Source organism: Benincasa hispida, chromosome 9 (assembly GCF_027475165.1).
Source record: "Benincasa hispida cultivar pf3 chromosome 9, pf3_genome.v1.1, whole genome shotgun sequence".
In the NCBI taxonomy this organism is placed as follows: Eukaryota; Viridiplantae; Streptophyta; class Magnoliopsida; order Cucurbitales; family Cucurbitaceae; genus Benincasa; species Benincasa hispida.
This window is the reverse complement of record NC_143486.1, coordinates 74110525-74131431: the sequence shown is the minus strand read 5'-3', so window position 1 is coordinate 74131431 and position 20907 is coordinate 74110525. Positions and strand designations below refer to the sequence as shown.

The 20907-nt window shown below is 32.1% G+C and overlaps 2 protein-coding genes across 2 annotated transcripts; both read left to right on the top strand.

Moving 5' to 3' along the window:
* Window positions 1-1010: 1010 nt before the first annotated feature.
* Window positions 1011-12316, top strand: LOC120084547 (uncharacterized). Its single transcript, XM_039040344.2, has 16 exons — window positions 1011-1256; window positions 1495-1569; window positions 2974-3067; window positions 3192-3370; window positions 3740-3790; window positions 7543-7599; window positions 8226-8346; window positions 8842-8908; window positions 9027-9068; window positions 9882-9987; window positions 10071-10181; window positions 10753-10824; window positions 10916-11017; window positions 11104-11150; window positions 11647-11674; window positions 11978-12316. The coding sequence occupies exons 2-16, from the start codon at window positions 1552-1554 to the stop codon at window positions 12077-12079; spliced, it is 1197 nt and encodes a 398-aa protein (XP_038896272.1). The 5' UTR covers window positions 1011-1256; window positions 1495-1551; the 3' UTR covers window positions 12080-12316.
* A 4659-nt stretch (window positions 12317-16975) lies between these two features.
* On the top strand, window positions 16976-18157 carry LOC120084548 (homeobox-leucine zipper protein ATHB-5-like). Its single transcript, XM_039040347.2, has 3 exons — window positions 16976-17111; window positions 17206-17591; window positions 17687-18157. The coding sequence occupies exons 1-3, from the start codon at window positions 17051-17053 to the stop codon at window positions 17948-17950; spliced, it is 711 nt and encodes a 236-aa protein (XP_038896275.1). The 5' UTR covers window positions 16976-17050; the 3' UTR covers window positions 17951-18157.
* The last annotated feature ends 2750 nt before the right edge of the window (window positions 18158-20907 follow it).

Below are 20907 nucleotides of genomic sequence, written 5' to 3'. Positions count from 1 at the left end.
CTCCCACTTACTATAAACACTATCTCCATTATCCTTGTTATTGCCCTATACAAACACCACCTTAGGGGGGATACAAGCAAAGGTGTCTAAAGGCCGAGTATAGATTTCACTATGTGAAATTTTAGAGAGAAAGGTGATAAGAAAAATTGAAGTATCATATACCTTATTTTCCTTCCACTTAGTGTTTTACCTATGGTTAATTAACTTAGAAAAATACGACTAATTATTTTTACTAAATATTTATTGTTAACTTTGACACAATATAACGTTTACTTTGGATAACTAAACAATATTGATTATTGTTTGCTAAACGCTTCAATAAACGTTAATAAATCATTACATGCTTATAACAAATATTTCTAATTCACCATAGAAAATTGCACAAGATATTCCAGATATATAAACTAAACTTTGCATCTTAAGCACAAACATATGAACTTCACAAATATACGAATTCCAAACATCTTATCTCAACTCAACGCCCCAAACAAAATCTAAGTTTCAAAACGTAACAATTTTACTACTGACATTTGAGTTTTGCTTCAATTTGGTCCATATGTTTTAAGATTTACACTTTTAGCTTTGATTTTTTACTAAATACTCACTTTCCATATTTAAAATTCATGTTAATAAATTAAAAATTGTTAAAAAAATTATAATTAATTAAATTTCACTATTTTTATCACATTTGAAATTAAATTTCAAATTTTACTTCATAATTATTTTTAATTAATTAATAGAAGTTGATGCCAATAAATGAAGTGAGCATCTAAAGAAAAATTAAAATTAAAAATATAAAATCTTGAAATTCATGGCTACATTGAAATAAAATTCAAATTTTAATAAAAATATTGTTATATTTTAAAACTTAAAAACTATATTGAAATAAAATTTAAAACTTAAAAATTAATATCCGTTTGATAACAATTTTATTTTTTGTTATTATATTTTAAAATAAAAACTAAATAGAAATTAGAGCAAACAAAAATGTATTATTCCAAAAATTAAACAAGACAAGTGCGCGCGCACCTTACCAAATAGCCAAGCTGGAATACGCGCGAACAGAAATCGAGGAGGAGGCGCAGCCGGCGGCGCCTCAATCCGCCTTAGGGTTTTCTACCACCCATCTCCTTTCACACTGATACTAGGGCTAGGGCACTCTCAAAGCTCGTTAATCGGTATCAATCGAAGTTTCATTCTAACGCATTGACCTCCATCTTGCATTATTCTCCGAGCAAGAACAGAAGAGAAAGCTGGTACGGTTGCTTTAATGTTTGCCAGCCGTATATTCTTCTATCGAGCTATATATCACGTTACTAGTTTTAATTTTATCCGCATTGCAATATCGGCCATATACATAGGCTTTTGATGTGATGGTATTGCTCGATGTAAAGGCTGCTAATTGACACACATCTTTAGTAAAACAAAACTATCAAACCAATCTCGAGATCACAGTTATTCATGGAGTTGTCTGTCGTTATTTGTTAAATGCAGTATAATCGGGAACAGCTTCGGCATCCGGGGAAGTTGAGAAGTTGAAATATTGGTTTAATGGCGCTACGTTTTGAGGTATTATTTCGTTTTGCACAACCGTTGTTTAAAGTTAACTTGTTAATCCATATCGATTTTTAATGTGGGTGGGGCTCAGACTCTTGGGTTCTAACGACTTTTCAATTCATTAACACTCCATCAATCTCGAGTTAACTTTAACCATTAGCACTTATTTACTAAGTTTTGGGTTCATGTTTGTCTCATTAATGTTTCTTATAGAAAATAATTTTATCATGCCAAAATTTTTCACCCTTCGCACGTTATTTCCTAATTAAGAGAAGACGAACTGACTGGGTGTTTTTTGTAGGATTTAAGTTGCTGTTCTCATTAAATTGAACCCGTGTGATGAAATTATTAATTGACTTTCTTTATATAGATATTTTTGCTATTACATAAGACTACTTCTGCGAGTGTTCTTTATGATGTATTTAGATGTTTGTTTGACACTGATTGAGCGTTTAAACCGCTTTCTTCGGTTGAATTTAGAATGCTCTTTTAGTAAATTGTCTAAATCTGATTGTTTGATTTTTAACTATTTTTAGTTTTGTTTTGAAAAGAGAATTGAATATTAAAGTCGAATATGACAAGTTTAATATTTTAGTACCTTAGCCAGAGTAAGCATAACTCAACTGATAATAGTAGCACTGGAAATTTGAATCCCCCCTCCCCAAAGTAAATTAACTTGTAACGAATAATTGGGTTTGATGTGCCATTAGGGAAAGAAGTCCTGTCCTTTATATCACACTTGCATGTCAATCTGACGTGGTACACACAAATTATAGGGGATGTTATTGAATGTTTGATTCACGGTCTTTATAAACACGGGTTTGTGAAACATAGATGTTAAGTTGTTTGAAGGACTTAGTTAGAGGTTTATGTATCTTATGTCTGGTCAGTAGGGAATTGGTCTGTAAAAATTATTTAGTATAAGAGGTGTTTAATAAGCTTCAGCTTATCTAGCTTTGGTCTGTGTAGCCTATGAAATCAGAAAAATTAGTAGCATGAGTTCAGCAAACCTTACATATAAATCCTAGATTGGATTTCATAACTTTGGTTTTACAAGTCCAAATGAGTCACAGTCTCCCGAGTTTTCTTTAGTTAGAGAGAGATGTTATTTATTCAATCATTTTTACTGGTATTAGTAAATGAAATGGCTGTAAGAAGAATTGTGTCTCAGCCGCACAAATCGAACATTATGATCTCATATTTTGCTGCTAAGGTGTTTTGCTTCTGATCACTTAGTTGTTAGTGGGGGTTAAAAGTAAAACATTCGATCTGTTTAGGAATAATGTACATGCATTTATCTTTCTTATTAAAAAACCACATCAAACATAATATGGATCCGTGGCTCAATAATACTTGACAGATGATTCTATGCTAACACAAGGTCTTTATCCCCCCCTCCCCTGTTTGTTCCTCTAGATTATGGGAAGATTTAATCGTGCTCGTGCTGCACAACTAACTCTCCCCCACTTCATCTGCCAAACACCTCTGTTTATGCCCGTGGGAACACAAGGTATGATTTTCAATGCCAATCCAATCGCACATATGCATCCCTTGTGGAAAACATATAAATTATGATCTCTAGCATTTTCCAATTGCACGCAGTTGTATTTGAAATTAAGTTTATCTGGCTATAGGGACAATTAAAGGGTTGACCACTCAGCAGCTTGAAGAGATTGGTTGCCAAATTATACTTGGAAATACATATCATTTAGCACTTCGTCCCACTTCCGAGCTTATTGATGAACTGGGAGGTCTCCACAAGTTTATGAACTGGCCCAGAGCAATGCTTACTGATTCTGGCGGGTTTCAAATGGTCGTTTATCTACGAGATTCATCTGCAGCATTTCTGATTTGTTTATTTTCTTACATTTACAACTTCTTTGCTTTTTTATGAAGGTTGGAAGGAATTCTTTCATTTTTCTCAATTGAAGGTTGGCTTTTTTATTAAAAAAAAAGGTTTGGAAGGATTGAAAATTAGCTTTCTTGATAGTATCTGTTAGCTTCCTTTTTTTTTTATGTTTATTTGTCCTCTCAAAAAATGAAAGAATTCTTCCAACCTTTCTTGATAATATATCATATTAATAAGTTTGAGAAGACAAATTAGCTTCCTTTATACCATATTTATTAGCCTGCTTGATAGTATCTTCTTAACGAAGGTTATATTCTGTTCAATGTTCACTAGGTTTCATTGTTACATTTAGCTGACATCACTGAAAAAGGTGTAACATTTCAGGTATTTTCTCAATGTTTTATCATCATCATCATCATTAATATTATCAGCAGAAGTAAACATTGAGAATTTTGTTTCTTTTTTTTTCTTTTTTTTTTTTTTTGGAAAAGGAAACAAGTCTATTTATTCATTAAGAAAATGAAATGAGATGAGACTAATGTTCAAAATACAAGGATACAAAAAGAACCAGTAGGTGCACTAGGAATCTCAACTAGGTTGACACTCCCTTAGCGCCCTCATCACTTCCGAATACTAGCAACAAATGAAAATACAAGGATTCATAACATTACAGTGAGATACAAACTGCAAAAGAGGGACAAAATAAGAACTAGACGACCTAAGAACAAAATAAAACAATGGTAGCTAAAAATCCTTTGGTAGGGAGGCTTCAAAATGCCGGAGAAAGAAAGGCAAGCCAATCAAGCTGAATTCCTGACTAGAGTAGTCTGCGAAGGAGCTGTGGGAGAGCTCCAAAGATAGGCTTTAAAGCCTGGCTGCTTCAACCCTTGTAAACCATGGAGTTTCCTTGTCTTGGAAGATTTTTTGGTTCCATTCAGACCAGAGCTCAAATAACACTGCCATAACAGCGCTGGCCCACAAAATTTGAAGAGATTTCTTAAGGCTTGGACCTATTATCAGCTGCTGGACGTTAACTCTGAATGCAGTCTCAAAAACCCAACTTAAGTTGAAGAACTTGAAGAGTGAAAAAGAAGGACCACCTCATTATGAGTAGTCCTCCTGACCTTCCTTTAGCTTCTACAAAAGATCACCCTATATCTTATGAGCTCCATAGGCTTTTGATAAATGAGACTTCGAAATTGACTTCTTTTTTTTTCTTTTTTTCTTTTTTTTTTTTATTTTATAATTCTTGAAATAGGACAGAATCCGGATTGATTTTTCAAAAATCTTTTAAGAATCAATCTTTTTGAAGAATCCCCTAGCCCCTTTGTGTTCCAAGTAACTATCATCATTAAGACACACCGAAAATTAAGAGCCTCAGCTTACCTCTTCTTGCCCCTATAATCAGGCCAGGACGATATCACACTCTTTCAGGATGGAATGCAAGGATTGGGGGATATCTGACAATTTTAGAGGGGGAATGGGAAAGCTTCTTTACTAACTTGTGGAGGATTTTCTGGATGAAGAAAAAGTTGATTCAGAGAATGACCCAAGCCCTCTAGGCTATCTTCAAAATCTTTGATATCATCAACTTCTATTTGGTCAGGCTCCTCACTGCTTACACTAGCCAGCGAATTGTTTCTGAGTCTTGAGAGTCTTGAGCTGGCGATATAAAAGAATTGCGGTTGAATCCTTGTTCAGCCGGGGAGCAACACTCATTTGGGACGCAGTGCTGATGAGATAATAAGCTGTTGGGGGAAGGTAGGGGAAATGATCTCTCTTTAACTAGACCCGAGGCTTGAAGATTTATACAGCTAACTTCAAGAAGATCAGGATTAGTGATGGCTGACCAAGGGTTAATAAAGGAAGTTTGCTTTCTGGCAAAGTGCCTGATCCCAAAAGGTTCTCTTTTACCTGATTTAAGAGACTTGAGAGGTTTGCTTCCTTTTTGCTTTTGGTGACGGAGGGAAGTTTGCTTTTGGTGTGGGAAAAAAGTTTGAATAGTCGTGACTAGGGTTATATTTTTGGAACCCGAATTTGCGATATCTTTAGTAAGATGGTCTGGAGAGAAGTCTTCACTTAAGGGTTGGTTGGAGGCTTCCAAAAGCGAAGAGGGATTTGGTTTGGAAAGGTCGCCTTGAATACCAGAACCAGTCAGCTCATTAATGCTTGGGGCCGATTCGACTTCCTGGTGAGAGTATGCGGAGCCGACTGTCCAATTCTTTTGAAAAAAATCTTTGGCGCCTTTTTAAGGAGAAGTTGAGTGGCCGTGACCCTCAAGCTTTCTTTCATTAATAATATCTCTCTTCAATAAAAGCGCATCTAAGAAAGGAACCAAGGGAACCTCAACCGTCTGAGATGCGTGAAGAATTCGAGCGGATCCTTGACTTTTTGGCCCTAATCTGATCCTCTTTCTTCTTAGCCTCCTTGCCTTCAACAGAAAAGCCTGGACTTCTGGAGTATTTTGCTTTGCAGTTTGAGGAGAGGAGGAAATCGAACTTGGGGTTTAATGGATCACAAAAAATGGCTTCATCTTTCATAACTTCACTTAGACGAATAATGTCAATAGGATTTGTAAAGTCGAACATAAAAAGCTCTCCTCTGACCTTGTTTGGAGGGCTGATTGACAAGATGTCACCAAAATTCAAAAAAAAAAGGTGCCCCTTCTTACATCTAAGATTTCTAGAGTTGCTGGGATGAATCCATATAGATTTTCTTTGACTTGGATTTTGGCTTCTGAAACATTAATCAAATTTAAAGTATCATTTGCAATGTTTACTAAACCTCCGAAATAGGCCCCGATTGCTTCGAAAATTTGCTTGCTCCAGTATTCCAGGGGCAGATTCTTTATTGAGAGCCAACCTCCATAACCTTTTGCATACAAAGGTCTGTCGTGGATGGATTTGTTCCATTTTTCGAATTTCAGGTGGAAGGAGCCGAACTTCTGCCATTTGCCTAGGCTTTCAATCAACTCATCCATTGAATCTCGGTTCAGAGCCACTAGTGCATTTTCTGCAAATAAAGGGTTGATAATAACATTAGATTGAAAGTGAACTTTGAGCGTGTTACTAATATCCAGCCAATTGTCAAACTCAAAGAGGCGTGAGACAACCCATAAGTTATTAAAGTCTGGTTGGAGCACTTCGGAATTCTTGATAACCCATTGGTGTTGTATACTCTGTTTTTTGAAATCTGAGGCAGGGGCTCTGGGAACCTTTAAGATTCTCCTTGTCTGTTTTAGGGAAGGGATGACTGAAGGTAATTTGCCCAAGAAAGGCCTGTCTTTTTCCGTTGGAGGCTGGGAAGCTTCTGAATCAAGCGCGGGGGACAAGGAATCTTTGATGCAAACACTGACCATATCATTGAATTCTTGCCAACCGGACATTCCATCACCATAAGGGATATGGATGTTTTTTCTTCCTCCTGTTGGGGCCAGACCGCGCATTCCACAAACCAACCTTTGTTAGCACGAAATTTTGAGAGGCGGATGACATATTGATCTATTCTTTCCTTTAGAAGGAAAAATTCAAACGTTGGACCGTTCAGTAGCTTTTTCAAACTTCCATCTAGCCATTGTGCCATTGACGTTGAGAATAGAGTCTTTTGCCCTTTTCCCCTATCTTCTATGTAAAAGCCATTGCACGCTTTCCACATACAGAAGAAGTGATCTCCAATGTTGCAACTTTTCACATCCATGAGTTCAGAGACAGGGAGTGGCCGGAATGGGCACCGGAGTTAATGAGGAGTTGGGGAGGAAGGACTAATCTGACTGGCCGGAGAAGTTCAGCAGATGCGGTGGAAGAGGAGGTTAGGATTGATGGAGGAGGAGGTTAGGAGGGAGGGGAGAGAGGAGGGTTTCCATTCCCCCCTCTTGGATTTCTATTAAATTTTCTTGTTGCATTTTTGTTTCTTGTTCAGAAAATAATAACAAAATTATCAGTCAGAAGATAATGCTAAAAACTGAAATGTTGTACGTTATTTATGCATATGAAGGCTCTTAGCTGACAATCATCTTTAGCATTATCTTCTGGCTGATAATTTTTTTGACTTACAGAAGAGTGCTTTAATTCTCTAATAATTTTTTTTCCTTTTTATTAAAAAAAAAAAGAGAATTAATGCAAGTTTTCTTTCTTCAGTCTCCAGTTGATGGGAAGCCAATGCTTTTGACTCCTGAGGAATCAATTCAAATTCAAGTAGGTTATGATTGCTTGATGTTAACTTGGTGACATTATTCTTATTCTTTTTATTCAAATAACCACAAAAAAGATATTGATAAGAAATGGAAAACCTTTCATTCCAAAAGATCAATAAGAACATCCTAACGGGCCACATTGTGGTTATGTGACTATACATATAAGAATGGTCCATCCTTATTCATAATGAGAAGGAAGCTATAAATATAGACCACATTGTGGATATGTGACTTACATATTAAGTTTTGAGATGTACATTATACCTTCACGGGATTCTTTCATTTTCATTTTCAAATTCATTTTATTTTTTCTACTTTTGTTTTTTTTTGTTTTTTTTTTTTTTAATTTAATTTTATGGAGACTTCATGGTAATTTAGTGCTCATCCCTCTCTTTCATGTCTTGAATTTTTAGAATTTTAGGATGTTATTACCACGAAGATCTTTAATATCCTTCACCAGGTACATTTGGTTTATTAGCATGACATTCACTGGTGCACAGTTGAACATTGATCCCACCACATCAAGACCTGGCATGAGTTTGCCATAAGCTAGAATGCACTGAATGCACTCTCTTTTTTCCCTTGCGTTTCTTCATTTTAATGCTAGTTCCCCTCAATTTTGCACAGAACAGAATAGGAGCAGATATTATTATGGCTCTTGATGATGTAGTAAAAACAACCATTACAGGTCCAAGAATTGAGGAGGCCATGTACCGTACTCTTCGTTGGATAGACAGATGTATAGCAGGTAAATTTTTCTAGCACTTGCATGTATATAGAGATTGCATTTTAAAAGAGGGTTTCAAGCACTTGCATAAACATGGACCATAAATATTTATAAATTTTCAAGCGCTGATATAAATAGTGACCACAAATATTTTATTTATGCGTGAGTGTTGATGTACAATAATTGGCTGTTCTAGTGCTGGCACTTACGGAATTTACTGGACTTGTTGAATTAACCTACTTTTATATTCTAAGTTCGTAATTTGTTAGTTTTTTATTTCAATGTAGCATTATTCACTCACATGTTCAAATGTTACCTTTTCTCTGACAGAACACCTTTCTTTCTAATTTGAGACTTATTATTTCCTTGTTCACCTGGAACCTTGTCTGCTGCATACTTGGTTGTTCCATAAATAAATTTTAGACCAATCATATTAATAGTGTCTTAATATGTAATTTTAATTCCTTTTACTTCAATAATTAAGAATTGTTTTGCTGCGATACTTTTTATATTCAGCACACAAGAGACCTCATGAGCAGAATTTATTTGGTATTGTGCAAGGTGGTTTGGATCCAGTCCTAAGGTATAACTTAAAATCAACTTTCTCAGTTAATTGTTTCTCATCAAGTTGTATGATCTGGTCCTTCCTTCCAGTCCCAGAACTTTCCCTTGCATGATCTGATTGTTTATTGTGATGGCAGGAACATATGCGTTAGAGGCTTGGTTGACCGAAATTTACCAGGGCAAGTTTACACCACTTTTAATGCATGATTTCTTTAATCCTATTTTAGACATTGTAGAATGCATAAAACCTAAGTAGCTTATGGGAGGTGGTTATGAGTTATGTAGGTTTCCAACTTCTTGAAATTTTTTAGTATGCAACAAACTTTAGTTGAGGTTAACAAAATGCAAAGGAATAAGGGGAGGAAGCATCTCAAAGGAGAATAAGAACAATGCAAAAAAAGAACCTCAGATTCTATATAGATAGAAACTTCCTAGGATTGCGATTAATCTTATTCTCTTTTCAATCAACTATTATTTTCTTCATCTGCCCCAACCCAGCATTCGGACTTCTGCATTAGTGTCCTACTTAACTTTATTTTAGAATTGAGCTTCCAGCACCTGTCCTTTCCTTCCAGTTGAACTCAAAACCACGATAGCCAAAGAAACTGAACTAATAGAAAATGACTTATTTTCTGCATTACAACTACTCAGAATAGGATCCATCTAATATCTCCATTTTCACCAGATAGAGCAAGAGTGAGAATGCACCACCCATCTTCCCAGAGTAAAAAAATCTCTTGTTATTGCCATTTGATACAATAGTTAGCCTCTGGGATTTTGATTCTCCTTTCATCTTGCTTCTTATTTACTTACTGGGCTCTCTCTTGTTTCATTCATCTGAAATGTATCTTTTCATTGATTTATCAGTGTTCAACATCATCGATTCATCAGTGTTCAACATCATTCCTGATTCTCTTATACACATTGTTTGTTTTTATGGTGTTGTGTGTTTCAATAGTTGAGGTACTGAAACTGCCTGGTTCATTCTACAGGTATGCAATTGGCGGTCTGGCAGGTGGTGAAGATAAAGATTCATTTTGGCGTGTTGTTGCCCAATGCACTGCTTCACTGCCTGAGGACAAACCTAGATATGTTATGGTAATAATTTTTGTACTTCTATAATTCTTCATGCTATCCTTTTTCTTTATTTTTCTATGTTTTGATTTCTTTGATCTTGTCAGGGTGTGGGCTATCCACTGGACATTGTTGTATGTAGTGCTTTAGGTGCCGACATGTATGACTGTGTTTATCCAACTCGTACTGCTCGTTTTGGCACAGCGCTCATACCTGAGGTAAATACATTCCGAGCTTAAGAATTTAAGGGTGTTTTTTTTTTTTTTGGGGGGGGGGGGCTTACCTGGTTCAATTTGTATGTGTGCATTTTTGCTACAAAGTCACTGGAACTAGATAAAAAGTTTAATAATTTTAAAATAAAATAATAAAACAAAAAGTCATTGGAACTAGATCTCATGTACTGGTACAAAAAGTTAAGATTTAATTTAAGAGAAATATGTCCATTGACATGGCATTTACGCATACCATCAACAGTATCAAGAAATGGTTAAGCAATGAATTTTATTCTGGTGCGATGCTTACTTTTCCCTCCAGTATTTTAAATTATTGAACTATTATCATATTGAAGGAATGCATCTCTAATTATTCTGTTTCGAATGATATTTAGGTATGGTGTTGTGCATGCTTATTTGTACTACGCAATTATCATTTTCTTTAACATTATTTATTTTTTGGCTTGTGAGTTGCTGGGATTGAGGAAATGAGAGATAGCCTCTCTCTTTCAGTTACAGTTTTGCTTTATTATTAGTCAACCCTTGGAACTTAATCCGTTTGTGATATTTACCGCAGGGAGTTTTAAAACTAAAACACCAAGCAATGGCTGACGATACCCGTCCCATTGATCCTACATGTGATTGCATGGTATACTTTAACAGTTTTGGCTTCTTAGTAATTAGTTATTTGCAGTTTAAGGAGACACATTATGCATCTGCTTCATCATTTATGATTTTAGGTCTGCAGGAACTATACTAGGGCCTACATCCATTGTCTTGTGACAAAAGATGCTATGGGTTCTCAGCTACTCTCATTTCACAATTTATATTACATGATGAAGGTATGGGCCATTATCCTGCCCACAATACATTTCCTATTTTTGTCTCTTTTATAGAGCTAACTGTGGGAAGTGTTGAAAATTTACAGCTTAGCAGAGATTTACATTCTTCGATTGTTCAGGGGCAATTCCCAGAGTAAGTTTTTCATTTTGTACCATCCAATGGCTAAGTGTAGTTTACCCTCCTATTTATTCTTCAACTTTGTAAATTTCAATGCCCAGTTATTATTTATATCTTCACTCGTGCTTAATTTTGCTAGAATATCTAAAGTGAAACATAGTGAAATTTTATTTAAAAGATTTCACAAGTGAAAGCGATTCTATCATTCAATTTTACCATCAATGGAATGTCTTTTGTAACTCGGCTATGGAGGTCTCCCCTTTTGTAATTTCATACCATCAATAGAATTGTTTCTTTTATCATAAAAAAAAACCTTTTTTGCAAATGCAATATATATTTTTTAAAGAATAAACAACAAAAATATCTGTTTTACTTTCCTTCAAAAAAAAGGAAAAACATTTTCGCGAAGATTTTAAAATAAGCCACAGAAAGTTACTATACAGGACATAGTTTGTAATTGCTTCTAATAGTAGCCTGTTATAACCTAACACGCCTTCTCAAACTTTTGCAGGTTCGTTCGCAAGTTCTTGCAGAGAATGGTATTGGTTCTTTTCTTGGAAGGAGTCCTCTCTCTCTCTCTCTCACACACACACCCGAATCTTATTTAAGTGCTTGTCCATATCCTGCTTCAGTATCTTGAATATTTAAAGATATCAGATATTTTTGTAACTTGAAAAAAGAAAATGAGAGGAGAAAAACAATAGCCGTTCCAATGGACTGAATTCTGCACCTTACTCTTTTGTTTCAATTTGTTGTGTACTAATTTTGTCATGACCTCAACTGAACAACCACCGTTGTCTATATGTATCCTAATATATAAGCGCTTCTTTGTTGTCTTATAGTTCCCTCGTGGCGATGTGCCGCAATGGGTCTGCAATGCTATGGAGGTTGCCGGTATCGACATCTCCTCCTGTTGTGCTCCTTTGTCTTCATCCGTTGATTAAAGCCAAATCATTTAATCAGGTAGGCTTTTATCAGGTCATCACTAATAGAATCATTAAAATTTTGCACGAGTTCACCAAAATGCAGCATAAATTTTGTAGGCCATGTATGCTGCTTCATAACTTCATTAATTTATACAGCATAAATTCTTCCATACAGTAGCAATTATAATTTTTAATTAAACTAATCTTAATCCTTCATAATTTCTTATTTAATTCATACAAGTGAGTTTCTGTCAATCGCTTTCTACCATTAATGCTTGATTTGTAATTTATCCTTTGATGGGATTTGGTCATTGACTACAGAGAACCTGACCTCGCCTATTATGTCTTATTAGAAATAGACGTGTACCTAAAATCTTTCTTTTTTGACGTAATGCCATATGGGGGCTTAGATTCCCATTCTATGAGAAATGTCATTGTCCATGGATTTCATCATGCATGATATTTTTTTTTCATTTAGTGGATTTATTATTAGTCACAGAGATTGCGGCTGGTTTAATTTGGATGGATGGCATGACCATGTCTTCTAGTATATGCGGTGTACTGTATCTATCCAATCCCACAAACCTTCCCTTCTGATAAGACTGATCCCTAAACTCATGCGCATCCATATCAATCAAGTTTCAAAAAGAAGGATTCTTTGAAATTAAAGTTTTAGGGCAAATATTAATTTATATCCTTAAATTTTGGAGTTATATTAATTTAAATTCTAACTAATAATTGTATCAATCTAGATCCTCAACTTTCCTAAATGTATCTAAATAAAATATAATGGAGAGTTTGAATTGATACAGTTATGAAAGTTCATAGTTTAAATTGATATACTAGGAAAAGTTTAGGGTTTAAATTGATACAAGTATTAGTTTGTGGTTTAAATTAATACGACTTCCAAAGTTAATTCATAAATGTATCCAAATGAAACATACTGGAGAGTTTGAATTGATATAATTATAAAAGTTCATGGTTTAAATTGATATATTCGTAAAAGTTTAAGGTTTAAATTGATATAAGTATTAATTTGGAATTTAAATTGATACGACTCCTAAAATTCATTTATAAATGTATCTAAATGAAATATAATGGAAAATATGAATTGATATAGTTATTAAAGTTTATGGTTTAAGTTGATATAAAAGTTTAGAATTTAAATTGATACAAGTATTAGTTTGGGGTTTAAATCGATACGACTCTCAAAACTCAGCGTTTAAATTAATATAATTATTAATTTAGGATTTAAATTGATATTATTTATATAAACCCTGTATAGTCTTTTGATATTCCTTTGATGGCACTTGAAAATATAGGGCTAGAGAAATATATTCATATATAATTTCTTCTCTTGTATACTATTTTAGCAATGTCATTCTGTTTAATCCTTACTCTAACAAAAGATAATTAAGTCTCGTCGGATAACTATTTGATTTTTGGTGTTCAGATTTTGAGAATTGAGTTTATAAATATCTTTGCCACCTTAAAATTTCTTATTTTGTTATCTACTTTTTACCAATGTTTTTAGAATACAAACTAAAATTTGATAATAAAAAAAGTAGTTTTCTTTTTGTAATTTGGCTAACAATTCAACTCCTTTACTTAAGAAAAATGTAAATCAATAAATCATTGTAGGAAATCGAGAGAAAATAGGTCTAGTTTTTAAAAATTGAAAGCAAAAAAAACCAAATGGTTACCAAATTGAGTCTTAGGCTATATTGACATCGTATTAGTTGTGTCAAAAGTCATTTGGAAAAAATTAGCCTTTTTTGCGTTTGGTAAAATAGATTAAAATTAAATTGGTTAAAATCACTTTTAAAAACATGTTAATTTCATATTGACTTTAAAAGTAGTATCTTTCTAGCTTTTAGATTCTCTTGAAATCAGGTATAATCTTTAATTAATATATAGCTTTTAATTTTATACTTTAAAAAGAAGATTTATTTTATATATTTATCTATTTTTCATCTAATCAAATCTATTTTATATTTTTCATGAGTTAAATGCATCATTTTTTTTAAAAAAAGAAAGTATACATATTCATTCTTTTAAAATAAAGCTATTTTCCTTAATATTTAAAAATTAATCTATAACAAATAAAATTTATTACACTAAACAATTATTTATAGTTTTTAAATTACAAAAATTTTTAAAAAGTTGAATATAAATCTATTTTAGTTATTAAATCTAAAGTAAGATGTTTTCGTATATATGTACCAAGTGCCTTAATCTACTTTTTCAAGTTTGAGGTGTAAATTAACAAACACTATTTAATTTTTTTCATAGCTGATTATTCTAAAAGTATAGTTATCAACAATTAATTTAAAAGTTACAACAATCTTAAACGGAGCCTTAGTGATCAGATTCAAGTAAAAGTGTGAGCTTATGTTAAATTTGTTGTTTGATTTCTAATGTTTGATTTTTGAAAATTAATCTCATAGATATTACCATCAATTTCTATGTTTTGCAATTCACTTTCTACTAATATTTTTTAAATAAAACTAAGTCACATTTTAAAGCCAAAAGAGAGAAAAAAAAGAGTAGGTTTTCAATTTTTTTTTAAAAAGTATTCTTGTTATTTATACATATATATTTTTTCATATTGGTCTAAAATTCATCTGTGATACTGATTGATAGTTGCATTTATTTCCCAAATAAGATAGTATGATAATTGATTAATGTGAGGATAGATATTCGAATGAAAAAGTTACTAGTATGCGGTTGTAATTGATTAGCTACTAAATTATTACTTTTAGTTCCATAAATTACAGAAATTATATCATAATTTGTCCTCTAAATGTAAACTGTATACAAATTACATTGTTGCTCCTTCCATTACATCTACCATACGTTGGGCAAATTTGACTCTAGTGTAAGTTAGATTGAATGCATGTTTATTTATACAAAGGGACGAGAATATGTTTGAAACTTAATATTTTCAAGTTAATTGTTTTATTTATTTGTAGAATTTTTTTATAACTTTGACTAGACGGCTTTTAGATATTAATAATGTTAATATATTGAAAAAAAATTATCATGTTTTATTATAAATTTATTATTATTATTTTTTAAAGGAGAATAAGAATTATTTTCAAAATGCTTTAAGACTTTGGTGGATTAGGTATTTGAATTTTCAAAAATATCTAATAAATTTCTTAATTTTCACCTGTGTGTTCATTTAAAAAAAAGGTCATATCCATTTTTTAAAAAATGTCTAATCAGTTGTTAAAAATCCAATACATTTTCTAAATTAACGAATCTATTAGAGAAAAAAAATTAAGAGTTTAAAGTGTTGTTATTCATTAAATTCAAAATCTTATCTAATGTATAAATTAATTTTTAAAATTTTTAAATATATTGAAACCTATTAAACAAAAAGTTGAAAATTAAGTAACTATTAGATGTTTTAAAGTTCAGCGACCTATTAGTTACGATATTAAAAGTTATAAATATAAAGCTAAAATTTTGTAAGACCTATTTGGTTGGCAACTCAGATTATATTTTATGTTTTTAGCGAGTTCGACTAATATGTGTTTGGCAAACAACTCAGATTTTGTTTATGAAATTTGTTTTCGGATTATGTGACCCAAATAATGAAAATTCTGAAAAATAATATTTTAATATTTTCATTCTAATAAAAATCAAAACATTCAGAAATATATTATATCATGTTATAAACTCAATTTGTTTTTTTAAAAATTAAAATATGTATTATGTAATGTAGCATAAATTATATAGTATTACATAATAATAATTATACAATTTTTAACACAAAACATGTTCATAAATAAATGAATAATAGTTTATTGTCAACAACTAGTTTTATGATTTTTTTTAATATACTATTAAACACAATTTAAACAATTGTTTAAATTAGAATTCAATTAATGAATTCGCTATCAACTCATCGCTTCGCATTATTTAGATCTAAAAAACCAACTAGGCAAGATATGTTATATTGGTCATATCATTGTAGCAATTAAAATATTGTTTTGCATAAAAACAATCCGATTATGAATTGTGAAGCAATGAAAGTATGCAGATAAATGGAAGGGTAAAAGAACGAGAGAAAAAGAATAAGAATGATATATGATTCTAATATGTAATATGTAAGGTCTATAGATTATATAATATATTATATATTATATGATATTATAAAATAATAATTATACAAAAATTTTAACATAAAACAAGTTTATAAACTATTTAGTAAATGGTTTATAATTATATCGAGTGAATAACTAAATATATTTTCTAACCTATTTTGAAAATTTTTGAAAATCAGAATTTATTTTTTGATGGCATGAGATACAACTTTATCTTTTTGAAAATTAAAATATTTTTTGGCAATTTAAAATTTTGAAGTCCATTTAGTTTGCCATAAACGTGTGTACACGAGAAAAGGCAAAAGGGAAAACCATGGTATAGCCTAACCATAATCCACCAACCTAAAACCTGGCCCTTGATGAGAACCGTCCCCAAAAAAGTCGATTTAGAAAACAGAAGCCGATGCTTTTTTAGTTCTTTTTAAGAGAATAAGTCTGATTACATAAAAACAACAAAAAGTAAAAACATAAAATGAAAAATAAAAACCATTCTCATCCTATTATATTAAGGAAAATTTTAACTATTTATAAAAATAGTAAAAAAAAAACAATCCTCGGAAGTTGAGATTTTGTTATTTACTGTAAATAGTTTCTTGTTTTTCTATTTTTGAAAATCTCATCATCATTAACCAATAATTAAAAACATACATCAATTTCATTTTCTTTTCTCCCTGCCACTCCACTTACACTTTTTTATTTAAAAAATAAATAAATAAAAAGTCCATCTGAATTTCTTTTCAGCTAAATGTTTGGGCTGTGTCACCAAAAATTCAAGAAATGAAAGCTGAGAAAGACAGAGGAAGCATTATTTTGGTTTCACCATAAAAAGTTCCACCATTTCCTCTGTTTTTTGTTATCTTCTTCATTTGCAGTGATAATGAAGAGATTTGGCCACTCAGAATCCTTGGATTCTTTCATCTCCTTCTTCTCCCCTAATGGTAAATAGTGCTCAAAACCAAATACCCAGAAGTAAAAGAAAAAGATTTTTTACCTTTTTGTTTGGTTATTAAGTATTTTTTTTTCTTCTTGTAGAGCAACAGAGCTCCAAAACAATAGGTGCTTACAGCAAGGAGTTTCAAGCAATGTTAGACAGTTTAGAGGAAGAAGACAACAGCGAAGACGGCAGCAGCGGTGGCGGTTCAGCACCGGAGAGAAAACGCCTGTTAAAGCTGGATCAAGTGAAGGCCTTAGAGAGGCATTTTGAAGTGGAAAACAAGCTAGAACCAGAGAGAAAAATGAGGATTGCAGCTGAATTAGAGCTTGAACCAAGACAAGTTACAATTTGGTTTCAAAATAGAAGAGCTCGTTGGAAGACTAAGCAATTAGAGAAAGATTATGGGGTTCTTAAACTCAATTACGATGCTCTTAAGCTGGATTATGATGTTCTTGAGAAAGAAAATGCTTCTCTTGCTTCAAAGGTAGTGAAAATCATCTCCATTTTCGATTTCAAAAACTGGGTTTTAGCCATTTTCATACTCTAATTTTGGATATTGCAAAGGAAATTCTTTGGCAGGTGAAAGAGTTGAGGGAAAAAGTAAACAGAGAAGGAACAGAGATGAAAATTCAAAGAGAAGTGAGAAATGGGTCAATGGAGAAAGATTCAAACAGAGATGGGAATTCATATATTTCCATGTTGAATTGCTTTGAATTTTCTGGGAAAGTTTATGAGAATCAAAACCAGTTTACAAAGGCAATGAATGAGGATCAAAGTTTGATTAATACAGAGGAGCCTTGCAATTTCTGTTCTGTTGATCAAGCTCCCTCTCTCCATTGGTGAAGCCATGATAAGTGTTCTTCCATCTTTAACCATTTTCTTTCTTGATCTTCATTTGCTTCTTATTTTGCCTTCTTGTTTAAACAAGATTTAAGAGTAACTTAAATGTATAGCTAAGAATAATAGTGTGTTCATTCGGTGCGAGACATCTATAGTCTAATCTTAAAAAACAAAAATTTTAAACAATAATATCATCACACCGTGTGAATATCCGACGATTTTCAATGTAGATGTACTTATCTATATGCATCATACTCTCGTCATATGCAACAAAAAGAATTAAAATATTTAAAGAAAGATGTATGAAGAATTTAGCACATGACAAACTATGGTTGGATAACTTAGTGGGATGCACAAAAATAGTTGTAGGTCACCTAAATATTTCTCGTTGTCTAATATCATAGAGTAAAAAGTTAGTGGTTCTATTAAAAGTTAGATTAAAAAACGTAAAATCACTTTTACCATGATTAAAAAAACACCTTCCACTCAAAAATCATCGAATTTTTGAAGCGATTTAAAAGTGTTTTTCTTATCGTTATCACTTAGAAACATTAAAGTAAGAGCAATACTTGAGTGCATTTTGGGTTGTCCATCTTTTTGTAGCCTATTTTGACCACGTAGTAGTAAAAATTCAAAACTATTTAAAAAAAGAAGAAAGAAGAATTTGTAATGCGATAAATTGTGATTGAACAATTGAATAGCATGCACAAAGATGTGTGAAATCCCAAATACACTAATTTCTTTTTCTTGAAGTAATTTGTATAGAACTTCGAGAGTGACAGACGACAATGGTCACACAAAGTCAGGATTGTGAAAAGAATGGGACAAACTTTAAGGTTGTGAGTGAGTTGTAGGGCAAAATAAAGGGGGAAAAAAAGGAAGAGAGAGAGTATTTTAGGAAATAGGATATTAGACTAAAATTCATTTGTTGTTATTTGAGTGATACTTGAGTGCATACCTAAATGCACTTATCTACGTGCATCTTACTTTAACTACACATGAAAAAATTTAAAAATATTTTTAAAAAATAAGAAGAATGTGTCACGTGATAATTTATTATAGAATGATTGGGTGAGATATAGAAAATTGAGCGTAATCTAAAACGCAGTTAAATTTTATTTTTGTTTTTGGTTTTTTCCCTCTGGTTCTTGCAGCTGAATCAACCCATAAAGCAATGAAAAAGAAAAAAGAACTTGCGGACCCCATTATTGGTTTTTGTTTGAATCGATTTTTTAGAAAGGTTTCATATGACTCTAAATTACAAATATATATATATATATATGAATTACAAATTACGAATTATGCTAGTCGAACTCTGCGTTTTATCACGTTGATTTACGTTTCTTAAGTTGATGAGGGTGAGCAAAATTTAGAGATTATGATCGTCAACAAAAGAAAAAAAAAAAAAAGAGTATGTGTTTATTTAAAATTGAATAAATGGTAAAACAATACCACATTGTCAAGTTTGTTTGTTTTTCTTTCTCTTTTAAAGATTTTGGGTAAACGATAAAAATCATCTCTAAAATATAGTGGTAGTTGTAAATACACTTTCAAAATTTCAATTGTAAAAATTACGTCTTCAAATTTATACGTGTTAAACTTGGGGTATAAGTTTGAAGGTTTAAATTTTATTATTTAAAGGTCCAATTTTAACACTCATATAGGTTTGAGGTTTTAATTTTTACAATTGAAAGTTGAATATAATTGCAACTACTACTATATTTCAGGATTGATTTACTATTTATTCAAGATTTTTTTTTGGGAGAAAATGGTATATATAGAACTAATATACTAACAAATTAATTACACCTCAATTACTAGAAACGATACACTCAATGTATAATATTCAAACTCAAACGAAAGTCAGATGATGTAATAAAGTTTAGATATGAAAATAACCAAAGACTTGAAAGAACTTCAAAATCTTTGGAGACTCAAAACGTAGTCGAGACACGCTTCTGGTAAGTGCTATCCTGAAGACAATTATTCGTCTTACACGGGCTGCAAGAAGACTACAACGATCGTCTCAACAAGATACAATGATTAACTCCGGTAGAATTACAACCTCGAATTATTCGGATATGACAAAACTCTTAGATACTTACTCTCAACTCAACTCAAGAACGAAAGAAAGAAAAGAGAGAACTCTTCAATTTGGAGCGATACTACAAATGAAGAACCAAGTCGCTATTTATAGGCTAGCAACTTGGTAACTATCCAAATTATAAAATAAAATCAAATAAATACAAAAAATTGAAACATTTGTCAAATTTAGTTCAATTGAGTTGTTACTTGACAAATTCAACTTCATAAATATTAAATTTGTACATGAAACATCATTTTAATTTGAAGTTTCAGTTCAATTTGAAAGTTTCTAAACAATGAATTTAATCTACACAATTAATTCATTTTATGCTTCAAATCTTCACCAAATGTTCACTTTCTTTCACTATATATATCCAACAATTCTCCGCATGAAAGAAAGTAAGAAAAATCAAACAAAACCATTGAAAGAAAACAAACAAGCTATGCATCAGGAGATGTGTCTTCTGAACTTGAACCTTCCTTAGTGAATATCCATCGAATTTACCGAAGAAATAGTGAGACTAAGCTCTGGAATATCATTTTCATTAGTGAATTAAGACAACAGGTATTACACACAACTCATCTTGTGTATTTGAGTTTTATACATTTGTATCTATTTTGGTATTGGACAAAATCCTGAATTCATGAGAGCCTTAAATAACATATGCCATTTGAAGAGTTTTCATAGAAGCGACCCACTATTCTCATAGAAGCGGCCCACTCCTACTTTCATATAGGTAATATTAATTAAGAGCTTCCTGTCACTACTTCTCCTGTAAAACATGATATCAATATAACCTTAACATCAACAAATCATACACTCTAGAACATCATAGAAATGGGAAGAAACTACAAGTTTCTTAGTGTGTCAACTA